The 12,520-nt window shown below is 35.0% G+C and overlaps 1 protein-coding gene across 3 annotated transcripts in view; it reads left to right on the forward strand.

Annotated features, from left to right (window-relative positions):
* Positions 1-264: 264 nt before the first annotated feature.
* LOC128555805 (uncharacterized) overlaps positions 265-12,520 on the forward strand; it is a 36,586-nt gene continuing 24,330 nt past the window's right edge. The window contains exons 1-9 of one of the 3 annotated variants that reach the window (XM_053539400.1): positions 265-326; positions 2,724-2,764; positions 2,958-3,046; positions 5,495-5,595; positions 6,570-6,642; positions 7,432-7,614; positions 8,839-8,903; positions 9,464-9,773; positions 11,830-12,153. In XM_053539400.1, the coding sequence (XP_053395375.1) occupies positions 2,736-2,764; positions 2,958-3,046; positions 5,495-5,595; positions 6,570-6,642; positions 7,432-7,614; positions 8,839-8,903; positions 9,464-9,773; positions 11,830-12,153 (1,174 nt within the window). In that variant the 5' untranslated portion in view covers positions 265-326; positions 2,724-2,735. Of the gene's footprint in view, positions 327-498; positions 776-2,723; positions 2,765-2,957; positions 3,047-5,494; positions 5,596-6,569; positions 6,643-7,431; positions 7,615-8,075; positions 8,714-8,838; positions 8,904-9,463; positions 9,774-11,829; positions 12,154-12,520 lie in introns of those variants that run through there. The other 2 variants (XM_053539399.1, XM_053539401.1) reach the window with 2 other exon arrangements.

A 12,520-nucleotide genomic window follows, 5' to 3' on the forward strand; every position in this document is an offset into this window, starting at 1 on the left:
TAGCTAGAATATATTTGCTCCTGTGTCTTTTTAAAACTTCAATGAAATGCCCAGATTGATTTCCCCTTTAAAGTTAAAGATGAAAAAATATGCATACAATGATTTTACTTCATGTTAGCAAACTTATGTAGAGAAAAATAATTATTTTCACTCGAATGTTGCATTTTCATTTTGTTTAGAAGCAGCAAATTATTTTGGACCAGTAACAGGTCAGGGTCATATTTACTTATCTAACTAGTAATGCCTAACTAGTAAAGGAAATGCAGATGACGTGACATGTGCCCGTGACTCAGTCGTTAATAGCGTGTACGTGGAACAGACATTAAGTAAGTAATTTAGTGTTTTAATGTCTGTAACCATTCAATAAATTTAAACTTGATATATTTTGCAAAAGAATAGCATTTTTAAACCTTGCATTTCTGTTTTATTATATACACAATGATTTTGTTTAAAGATTATTACTTGGATTTATTTTTAGAATTTGGGTTTTCCCACTTTACTTTTTTACATTAAGTGTATGTGTGTTAACAGAATTACCGTTGGAGGATAAATATTTCTGTTTTAAGCACTATTATATGAATAGACTAAACACGTACAGATATGTAATCTTTGATTCTTTCTATTGTAAGCTTATTTGCTTGTTTGTAAGCATGCAGTGGCGGGAGAGCGCCGAGAAAGTGACTAAAAGAAAGTAGTGCACGGTCACGTACAAGTTCATTTAAAGTTACTTTATAATTAATAAATAAAATATTACTCGTTGGATGCCACAAGAAATGTAAGTCTTTTCCATATGGATAATTAGATTTGTTTAATTAACATTTTATATATTTAATCCGTAGCAGATACTTTATTTGTTTAATTAGCGGTTATTTGACCTTTGTGGGCGAAAAGTAGTCCCTTCCTATAATATTTTAAGGCATTTAAGAATAATGCGAATATTTAAGATGATTCTTTTGAAAAAACATTTAAAAGGAAAGGAAAATCCGACATTGTTAAGAATTATTCATTTATTGTTACATTCGATTCCTGAAGACAGACCGTGACCTACTCCATACGGTCCTGTTGTAAACAATGTTGTTTGATTCAGCGAACGTAAATTGGCCACCTATCACGCAGAACACTTGGCTTAATATACAGACAAGAGCATGTCATGATTACCTAATGTTGTTGAGCAATGTAACTTTTCTTATACTGAGTAGCAACAATTGATGTGTATGACGTCATCAATATCTGTGTACTTAACATGTATTTTATTCTGTACGTGTAAACAAACGGTCAGCTGTTCAGTAAAATTATTATCTTTGATATAGATAGGGATTTGTAAGAAAATGTTCTGTCTAGTGTCAACTTTTGATAGTTTAGATTGTATTTACATTATTCTGGTTTGCTATCTGCTTAAGAAAAGTTTAGCTACCTTTATGTCAGATTTTTCTTGTTAGTCATTGACATTTATCTGTTTTACTCATTGTTTGACAAAAAAACTTTGGAGTCGTCAGTGTTGGCGAATCCTTATGATCCGCTACTTTTACATTAGATTTTACTATCAAAATGTTAGTGTATAAAGTATATAATAAAGTAAAGTCACTTTGGGTCAGCCCATTACGTCAATATCTTTTAGCGTTTTAAAACGAACTGAGCATAGGTGGCGAGATAAAACATATTTTGTCGCAATTTAAACTTGTTTTAAATTTACTTTTTCCATCAATGCTTCTTATACTACTACATGTAGTAGATTGGAAACTATGAAATTGGAATTTGGAAACAATAGTCGATTCAACGTTTAAATGAGCACATACTTATCAATCCCTGTTATCAGGTGACGAGTCTGTAAACATGCTGGTAAATGACACCAGTGCTGACAACTGACGTTCTAGTTTCGGCGAGAAATCTGTGACTTTTATAAATCTATCGGTTTTCTGGAACACTTCTGTTCGAATGGATACCCTTTAAGGTCGGCGTAGCCGAAGAAACCGATGTTATTTGAGCTATGGTTCTTGTTCTACGCATGATACATTGTCTGATTATGAGAATTATTTGTGCCAAGTAATATTAAGATCCCTTGATGGATGTCTGAGCTACATATCGGACAGTAATTAAGGCCTGTTGACTTTTGACCACCAAATGTGACCTTGATCTTTGAGCTAGGGGTACGGGCCTTGTACATGACACATTGTCTCATTAAAGGGAACATTTGTGCCAAGTTATATTAAAATCCCTATAAAAGTGCTTTGATGGATGACAAAATGACACACTTGAACAACAGGCCCTCCGTGGTCAAGTGATTGAAATCGCTGTCTTCAAATCACTTGCCCTTCACTGATGTGAGTTCGAGCCTCACTCGGGCGTTGCATTCTTCATGTGAGGAAGCCATCCACAGAAGCCATCTACAGAAGTTCGGTGGTTCTTCTATGGTGCCCGCCCGTGATGAAATAATGCACGGAAGAACACCTGGGGTCTTCCTCCACTATCAAAAGCTGGAAAGTCGCTATATGAATTATGTCAGTGCGACGTTAAACCCAACAAAAACCAACAAATAAATACATAAAACAGACTGGTAACTAATTCGGGACGAACGAACAAAGTAACGGACGGACATTGCAATTACTATATGCCTCCCCAAAGGGTGGGGAGAAAGGTGGCATAAAACGTTGGAGCATAGATATCATAGAATTCTCAACAAAAATTGAGAAAATTAGTAAAACATGTGATACCTTTTCTTGCAGGTTAACCTCAAAATGAAGAAAAGAATACGTACCGATTCCAGGCAAGTCGTCTTTCACTAAGTTTATCTTTATGTCTTACAATATGCACAAGGACAGAACTGTTAATTAAGCTTCTCTATTGATCAATAGGACATATCTCTGTCATAAAGTTAAGTTAATATCAGATGAGTTATGCAGTATGTATATTTAGAATGATTACCACTCATACAGTTTTATTGTCCATCTTTTTAAAAGTCTGAGCGAGTTCAGTGCTGGCTATACAGAAGAAGAGGATGACTGTCTGACAGATGATAATGTTAAGAAACGGAGAAGAAATGACGCAAGTACATGTATTTACCTACCATATACTGTTCAAAGGATGAGCTTTAGATTAAACTTGTTATACTTGCACGCTCGAGAGAAGAGAAACTAGTTTTCCTTCAGTGCTTTGCATCAAGCATTAAATGTACTGATACAATTTTCTTGTATTCTCGATTCGGGTGATTTATTGTTAGGCTATCGTGTAAGCAATTCTCAGGCTGTCTAATGATTTCTTAAAGTTTATGTGAATATATACTATACTCTTACGGGATACCTGAATGTTAAAGACCCACCATAGAATTACTGTATTCTTCTGTGTTTCCGTGATGGTAATTATACATTATTTGCATCAAAACATTGAGAAATACAAGTATATAGTTACAAATGAACAGTGACATACATTAGGTCAAGACAATGTGTTTAATGTCTAAGCACTGTAGCAATATGCATAGTTTTAGATGTTATTAGATAAACTAATACAACACATCGATTCTACAGTGTAAGATAGTTGCTAATATGTGTTTTTAAAACTGTTCTGAAAAGAAATGGATTGATGAATTATGATGCAGAACACATTAATTTAGGAAAGACCTAAAAAGTCCACCACCCGCTCGCTTAGCTCAATAGGAAAAGCGCCGATCTACGGATCGCGGGGTCGCGAGTTCGATCCTCGGGCGGGCTATATGTTTTCCGTGGCGATTTGATAAAAGACATTATGTTATTATTATGTCTGAAACAGGTTTGTACTGGTACAGAATCCAGGAACACTGGTTAGGTTAACTGCCCACCATTACATAACTGAAATACTGTTGAAAAACGGCGTTAAACCCAACACAAACAAACAAACAAACAAATAAAAAGTCCACCTGTTATCTTGTCAGTATAGTTGTGTAATACGTGTGTGTGTGCGTGTGCGTGTGCGCGTGCGTGTGTGCGTGCGTGTTTGCGTTTGCGTGTGCGTGCGTGTGTGTGTGTGTGTGTGTGTGTGTGTGTGTTAGGGAGGAAGAGTAGATAACTAGGTTGTGGTGGGTCATTAAAAATGTTATTGATGGTCACAGTATAAATAGGTATTACTTACGAAGGAAAATGTTTATCATCATTTCTGTCTCACCTGTTTAGCTCACTGGAGCACAATGTGTTCGTGGTGCGCTTTTAGGATCGTAGGATGCTCGTCGTCCGTCCGTCCGTCGTCCACAATTTCTGTACGGAACAGGTCACATGCCAATTGTAACTAAATTTCATAGGTATATTGACTGGATGATCTCTTTTCAGATTTCTTTAAACCAAGGCCATCCAAGCTGAGTTCTGGTTTCCATGGTAAAACCTCCTCTCAGAAACCGTTGATCGATTTTGAAATAATTTAACATAAGTTTTTTTGTCGACCGTCTACCAAATTCATTCAAATCATTCTGTTCTGTTGTAAAACATGGCCACCAGGGGCCATGGGTAGTTTTCGCTATATGACTATATGGAAAACATTGAAACTCTTCTTCGCTGAAACTACTAGTCAAATTGCGAATTTTCACAGCATATTCCTTAATTGACCCTCTATCGAGTTCTTTCAAATACACTGTAATTCTTTTTCATAGAAAAGACCAGCGGGGGGGGGGGTGGGGGGTGCGGGTTCAGTTTCTTTTTATGGCTATATGGAATCTCTTCTAAAATGCAAGCTCGATTTAAAACTAATTTCACAGAAATGATTTTTTGGTGACCCTCTTCTTAATTCCTCAAATCATTCTCTTTCGTTAAAAAAACATGGCAGCTAGGCGACGGGTTAGTTTTTTCTTTGTGGTTGTATCGAAAACTTTGATGTTTTTGCTCTGAAACTGTTGGCTCGATTTGAATATGATTTCACAGTAATGATCCTTGTGTGACCCTCTACCAAATTTCTCACAACCATAATTATCATTTTGTTAAGAAAGGTCAGTTTCGCTGTTTGGCTATATGGAAAACTTTAACAATCTTCTCCTCTGAAACAGCTGGTTCGATATTTAAAAATAATTTCACAGCAATATTCCTATTGGTGACTCTGTACCAAATTCTTTGAAGTCATTGTGTTTCTCAAAATCCATTGCCGCTGGGGGGCGGGGTGAGGGTGGGGGGGGGGGGACATGACAAGTTAACAATATATAGCTATGTGGAAATCTTTGAAAATCGACTCCTCTCAAACCGCCGGTTCAATTTCAAATTAATTTAAAGTTAATGTTCCCTTGATGGCGCTGTACAAAATGCCTTTTAGTCATCTTGATTTGTTTAAAAACATGGCTGCATAGGGGCTGGGCTATATGTCTTTATATAGCTATATTGAAATATTATTTATTTAATGGAATTATTTAATCTCTTCTTGTCAGAAAGCCCTTCCCCAATTTCAAATTACTTTCAATACGTGACTGTTCAAGTAAGCTGTGTAACTCAGGGGAGCACTCTAGGGCCATCATGGTCCTCTTGTTTATTGATATTATTCTTTGAAGGTCTTACGGAAGGAACGGCTCATTTACCAAGCGAACAATCGTCTTTGTGTGGCTTTTCTCCATTTGAAGAACGTGGTTTGAACTGTCCACTCTCTGTTTATGTTAATATATTATAATCCTCATCAGAATCGTTAATAATTTATTTAATTGTCTTCAGACCTTCAATGATTGCTTAGATTGTACATAAACAATTATATGCAATATTTTTCTAGTAAAAGCATTTCAAAATAGTTACGTACGACTTCCGAAAGGAACGCTTCTTTAGGAAAATGATAAGACGGTTAATATCTCTAGTTCAAAACCCAGATAATATGAAGACATTCTCCTTTCATCTCTTTGGAAGGGAAGTTGTCAATTACTTACGAATAACAAGCTAGTAATAGCATGACCGTCATTTCATGTTGCACAATAAACGGTGTAAAACCAGCAAACCAATACATTATAACGCAAATACAAACAAAATCAAAGTACTGAGTACAGTACTGAGTACTGATGGAAGGTGATTTATGTTAGTATGTGTACGAAAAGAATCCATTCCAAAAATAGCACAAGCGCTAACAGCGCTTTGATAGTTAGAAACCCAATACCAGTACGTATAGAATTTAATTTGGCTAACCATATCATCAATATGATACTGCGATTTTGCGATTTGGTGATATATACAGTTATGCATTCAAATCCCCTGCAAAGTAAAAATATGTTAAGTAAAGGCAGCCGATAGTTATTCGTAGTAAATAACTGCGCCATTGGTATATATTCAAAGTATGTTGAACTATTTTTTACTGGGCATGAGTACTTGTAAGTTTGTGATCAAGTCAACGGCTGCCTCAAAGGTGGTGATAGAGTAGGTCAAATTTTCCGGTCTGTAACAATAATGATGTCAGAGGTGGTAAATTATTCCGCATTGAACTACATTGTACAGCGGAGACAGTCCTTTCCTGTTTAAATTCTGTTCGGTTACATAGAGAAAGTAGAGAAACTATTAACATTAGCACCACATATATGAGGCGCATCTACTGATTAAATAAAACTACCATTAGCACAGTCTGTACTTTTTTTTTTACAAATATTTCAGAGAAAAGACACACAAAGGCCAACAACAGCGTTTGATGTTTTGGATATGCAGATAAAGCTACACAATTATAAAGGTGTTCTTATAAAGTACTTCTAAAGGCTTCGAAAGGATACAAGTAGTTTGCTCTTTTTTTAACCTGCACCGAGCATATTTTATAAGTAATATAAATAGCAGCCCAAGCGTTTTACTGTTTTACCACAGGTTTTTACAAAGATATTGCTCATCTCAATTATAAACCCGTTGATAATACATATTTTGATAACACTTCTCCAGGGAAGTAGATATGTACTGATTAAGATATAATCAAGGTTGACATTTTGAACTATATATATATGTCTTAGAATATTATTATTATCTTTATACCAAATCTATATAGCACCATTTTTATGACAAATATGATAAAGTGCGCTTTCCAAATAAACGCAGCCGCCAGGGCCGCGAAATCCATCCTCTACCAGTGAATATACATAGCGATCTGACCGGACGGACAAAGTGAGAGGAAGTTCCCGGAACAGAGACATAGAGAGGTCTTTTAGATACAGACACGTCCTGCTGATATAGTCCAGAAATGTTTTGACAGACAGCCTGGTGGTATAGAGAGGAAAGATACATGACTTCTTGGTCTCCAGGGGTTAAAGCATGTACAGTACAAGTGGGAAATACTATGAGCATCATGTTAGAAATTCTAGTGCCAAAGCCGGCAATCGAGCCCGGGTCGGCTATATTGAAAGTTCAAGTAATTTATCACTGGACCACTGTCTACTTGGAATATAAACATCGCTTGAGGTGAAAATTCTATTTAATTTATGACAGACGCAATGTTCTTTACTAAATATTACTAAAACACCTATTTTGTTTTAAGATGATGAAAGGGACGACAGTTCTACTGGGACACTGTTAATACCAAAACGGTATTCATCAGCAGAAACTTTGCAATCACCTGGTTCAAGTGTGCCTTTGACACCTTCAAATCATTCGGTTGCAAAGCTTTCTCCTTACTGCTTGTCAGGTCAGCAAGGACCAAGTAGTGTTCCATCAACAGCTGGTAAGTCCCTTAAGAAATTAAAACCATCCAAAGCGCAAAAATCGATAAGCATGTATGCAGTATTTACAAAATAGACATTAAACACTTAAATTTAATTAGACTGTGTTATCACTGAAAATGTGATGAGAAATGTCTAAGGTCTTGCAAAAAGCAAACATAATCAACGGCTTCTTGTTCTAAAGAGCCTAAAATACTGAAACTGACATAAAGTCCATTGCCAAAAGTCAAAGACTATTCCCAATAAACAGACCAGACATATATAGTGTTTTTAAAAATTGTTAAACTAAATTTTAAGAAGATCTTTCGGAAACATAGGAAGCAATCAAGGAAAGTAAAACAGACTCAGTTTGATGAAATATATGTCAATTGTCCAACAATAAATGATACAGACATTTTTAATTATTTTATGAATATTTGCGCAGGATTAAAGACATGGATATTTTCGTATTTTTGACAAATAGTTCCTTCATGAGTTCACTGGTATTGTTGATTTCCAATGCCAGAGATACGTTTTACACCTGACTATGAGCATATGAAGATGTTCACAACAGTAACCAAAGAAGTATACAAGGGAGTCTTTTTTACATGGACGTCAAAGTGTAGATACTTGCTTTACACAGAACTATGTTCTCAGAACCATGGTCATAAAGTTTACTTATCATTTTACCTTTGTCAAAATAATAGTGTCATTGTAAACTTTAGGAACTGTTTTATGTTAAAAAATGAATTCACTTGTTAAGAAGCTCAATACCTGTATGTGCTTTTGTGATCTCTGTTAGAAAAGTCAAATGTGGTCGTAATATCAGAGAAATCTTAAAATGATTTATTTGTTTTCAAATTTTCTTTTGGAATTTACTTTATAATTGCCTAAACTTATTCCAAATTGCAGAAATAGACCTTTGTTATGTTCAAGAGTTTGACAAAATGTGATGCATGAGAAGATTTTTGTTTGTCTATTTATTGTGTTTACTATCCTCCGTTATAGCATGAGTTGCCAATTATTCTTCTGCTTTATTGAAGATGTTGATTTCCAAAAGCGACGATACTGGTTAATTGACACCTTAGCTGCTTCTGATTGTCATGGAATCGATACAATAAGGTGATATTTTAACTAAGATTGATTATTATATTGTATTTTCAATATAAGACATAATGCAAGGAAGAATTACGTACACATGACTATTCTAAACTCATTTGCAATATTGTCTAAATTGAATTTTTCAGAGATTGGTAAACAGCTAAGTTCTGCCTGTGCTCAAAGGTGGTTACAATTCGATGTAACAGAAAAGGTAGACTTATGTTTACATAAACGTGTGTTTTATGATAATTTAGTGAAGCATGTAAGATATTTGAAACACAGGCTATTTATTTGCTTCTCCCCCAAAACGTTTTTCAGGTAAACATGTTCTTTTAGATTCGTCCGTCCGACTGGTCTTATTTCTTGGACTGAACTGTGGAGCCGCTTAATAATCACAGCATTAGTACCCTTAAAAGTTTTTTTTGGAAAAGCATGCCTTATCCCTAGCATACATTCTAAAGAGTCAAAGATAGTTCAGCGATATACGCTGGAGTATAGTATAGTTTATACTGTCAAAGTATGTAAAACCGAAAATCAATTAATTTGTGCCTACCTCTTTCAATAAATATTAGAACCATCATTTGTCTCGAGCATAAAAGCGAACTATATGATCTATAATAAGGTATTTTAATGTAGCAATATTTCACTGTGTTTTACGTGTCAATCGTAAATTTAAAAAAAAAGCGGAATCGGTTAAAATTTACCAATATGCGTTATAACTGTCAGTTTTTGAACCAAATATATTATAATTAAATAATCTTATTTTAACAGCCCGTAAATTACAATCTGAGAAAGTTTTTACAAAAGAACTACGTAAAACTGAAAGATGATCTTGACCCGGACGGTGTTGCAGACAGACTTTGTGAAAGTGATATCATGAATGACGCGGACAGAAGAAAGATAACAGATGCAAGGAGCCATGGACAGAAAAGTGACATTCTTTTGAAGTGCCTGGTACGATACTCACGAAAGATTCCGGAAGGAGATACATCGTTCATTGAAAAGCTTTTAGATGTGCTAGAAAAGGAAAAATGCGATTATTTGTTTGAAAACTTCAAAACAGGCGAATTCGCATATCGAGGTATATTATTGCTAAATTTTATGATTAAAATCTGATATTTTAGCTCGATTATACGAAGTATTTGCAGAGCTATCCTACTTACCTTTGCGTCATCATCAGTGTTTGTTTCTGCGTTCGGAGCTTAGTTTTAGTCTTCGAACACTTTCAATTTTATCTTTATATTACTTGTCGGATTCTGTTCAAATTTATTAGATTCATTTCACATCATCATCCGCTACTACGGTTTTAAACTCTTGCACAAATATTTTATGAATTATGCCCTGTTATGCTAATAATTTCCGGATAATATTTTGATGCATTTCTACTCTTTATCTTTTATTGTTAAATTGATTTGTTTCCTACTTAATATTTTTATTCCACATTAACCGCACAATACCATACAATGGTTATTGCTCTGACAGAAATGTTCAATAAATAATGCCTCTTTCATAATAAGAATTTCTGGTTAATGTTTTGAGCACTTTCACTCCATTCCTGTAATTACCGAATGGTTTTGATTCAAACTACATCACCACTCACATCGTATAATGACAAGGTATATGAAGTCATTTTTCTTAGATGGACGAAGGTGGGGGCACCTATATCGTCCAAATTTCATCACTCAATTGAGCTTTTTATCTTGTTAATTCAGAAATTTCCAGGTCTCGATTCTTCGAAGATAAATGTTTAGTATACAGCGAGATCAAGCTAAACGCATACAACTTCAACAAGACTCACATAATATTGCTGTCTGGGAAGAGCGATAGTGTATGTCATTTCACCCTGAAAAGTACAGTGACCTACCTGTACACCAGAAGAGGTACATCATGTACACCTACATCTTTCAGGGTCACACACCTGATTCAGAGGCTTGTACCAAGTACCCAGGAGTTCACCTGATGCAGAACCTATCCTGGAACCAACATATTGACAGGATTACCAAGATGGGAAATAGTACAATAGGTTTCCTCTATCGAAACCCCAGAAATAGCAGAAAACCAAGACAACACTCTACACCTCGTCTGTGCATATAATTCTAGAATACATTCCATCGCATGGCACCTCTACACAAAGTCCGGGCTATAAAACTGTAGAGATAGTGCAGAAGAGGGCAGTCCGCAATGTCAGAAACAGGCACCACAACATCAATAGTGATGCCTCCATGCTGGACTATTTGCAACGGGAGTCCAGAATAACATATGTTCAACTAATAATGTTGTTCGAGGAACATCTACAATCTGGTAGATATTCCAGCCGATCAGTATCTCATTCCAACATCAAGCCTCACCAGATCTGCAAAATATAGAAAATATCTTCAACCATATTCCACTTTTGTAAATTTCTATATTCATCATATCTTTCCTCTTGACCTAAGCACTCGTCAGTTAATAGACAAGTGTAACTGGGACGGCTTGTCGACAGCGGTCAGTCAAGGGCCACCACACTTATTGTAATTCTCATTTGTTTACCTTATTGACATCTGTTATATGTCAAAACATGTTGCTTTAATATATTTACAATTTGTAGTTTTAATCTTCATATTATTTGTATGAAATTAATGCCATCATATAATTGATCTTTCTTTACCATCATTGAAAACATTGAAAAATATTTTATTATCTGACCCACTGTCTTAAATAAAACAGACGACAACACAAACAGGTCAAATGAAAGCAAACTGAGCTAGTTGAGAGGCTAGTTGAGGCGAAGGGGTGACAAACTTTTATCCTTTATCCAATTTTGTGAAGAATGTTTCGATATTTTTTTAAGTATTTAGCAAAAAATATATGCGTCAGTAGGATGTCGTAATGAAAAAATTAGTACAATTTAGAATCTCTTGTGTAATATCCTCTCAAAGACTCCAAATGTTTAATTTTAAGTTGAAACATCTGTAGTAATACCCTGTGAGTTTTTTGTCTACACAGAGAACATCCAATTTAAGAGTACCATGTGTGTTACAGTATACTGTGTTTATTTGTCTTTGCTCTGATTTTATTCATTGTAATTTCTTATTATTAGACAACAAAAGTCTCATGCTTCTCCGAATTTCGGTCATTTCTTTGACATTATATTACAGATGATTCTAAAGCATTGGTATCAGATGTTTCCGATCGGTGGCAAGACAAATTGTCCTATTTCGAGAAAGTGAGAGGTGATGAACTAGATCCGAAGCATATTATTGACTTACTGCTGGAGAAGGAAGTCATAGAGTTTGACGAACATGAAAATATACAGGATATGCAGTTTAAGCCTGACAAACTGAAATACTTGATTAAATATATAAAAAAGAAGACAGTCACAGAGTATGAACGATTTGTTCAGGTAATCGAAGAAGAATATCCACATCTATGTGACGTGCTGACCAATTCTGAGATCATGATGGACTTTTCTTCAAGTACAGGTACTTTGGCATTTGAGGGTAATTTATACTGAATTGTAACATTTAAAACGACTTTAAACGAAAAACACAATTACAAACAAGTAGCAACAATGCCTTATTTCCACATGTGGTTTTGTAACTTGGCTGATACTGATGCCTGGCGTTAATATTTGGCTACATTTTAGACACGGACTATCACTTAAGTATTACTGCAAACCAGATATTAATAACAAGACCTAAATATTATACTTTCATTGATTCAAGATATTTTGTTAGGCAAAAATAAATAATTCTTGAATTTGGAATATTGAATAATACATCGTAATATGACGTGTACAGAACAAAGTTTTTAAAAAATGTCAAAATTATGAAATTCATGTAAGGGTAT

The sequence above is a fragment of the Mercenaria mercenaria genome, chromosome 3 (assembly GCF_021730395.1).
Source record: "Mercenaria mercenaria strain notata chromosome 3, MADL_Memer_1, whole genome shotgun sequence".
NCBI classification, from domain to species: Eukaryota; Metazoa; Mollusca; class Bivalvia; order Venerida; family Veneridae; genus Mercenaria; species Mercenaria mercenaria.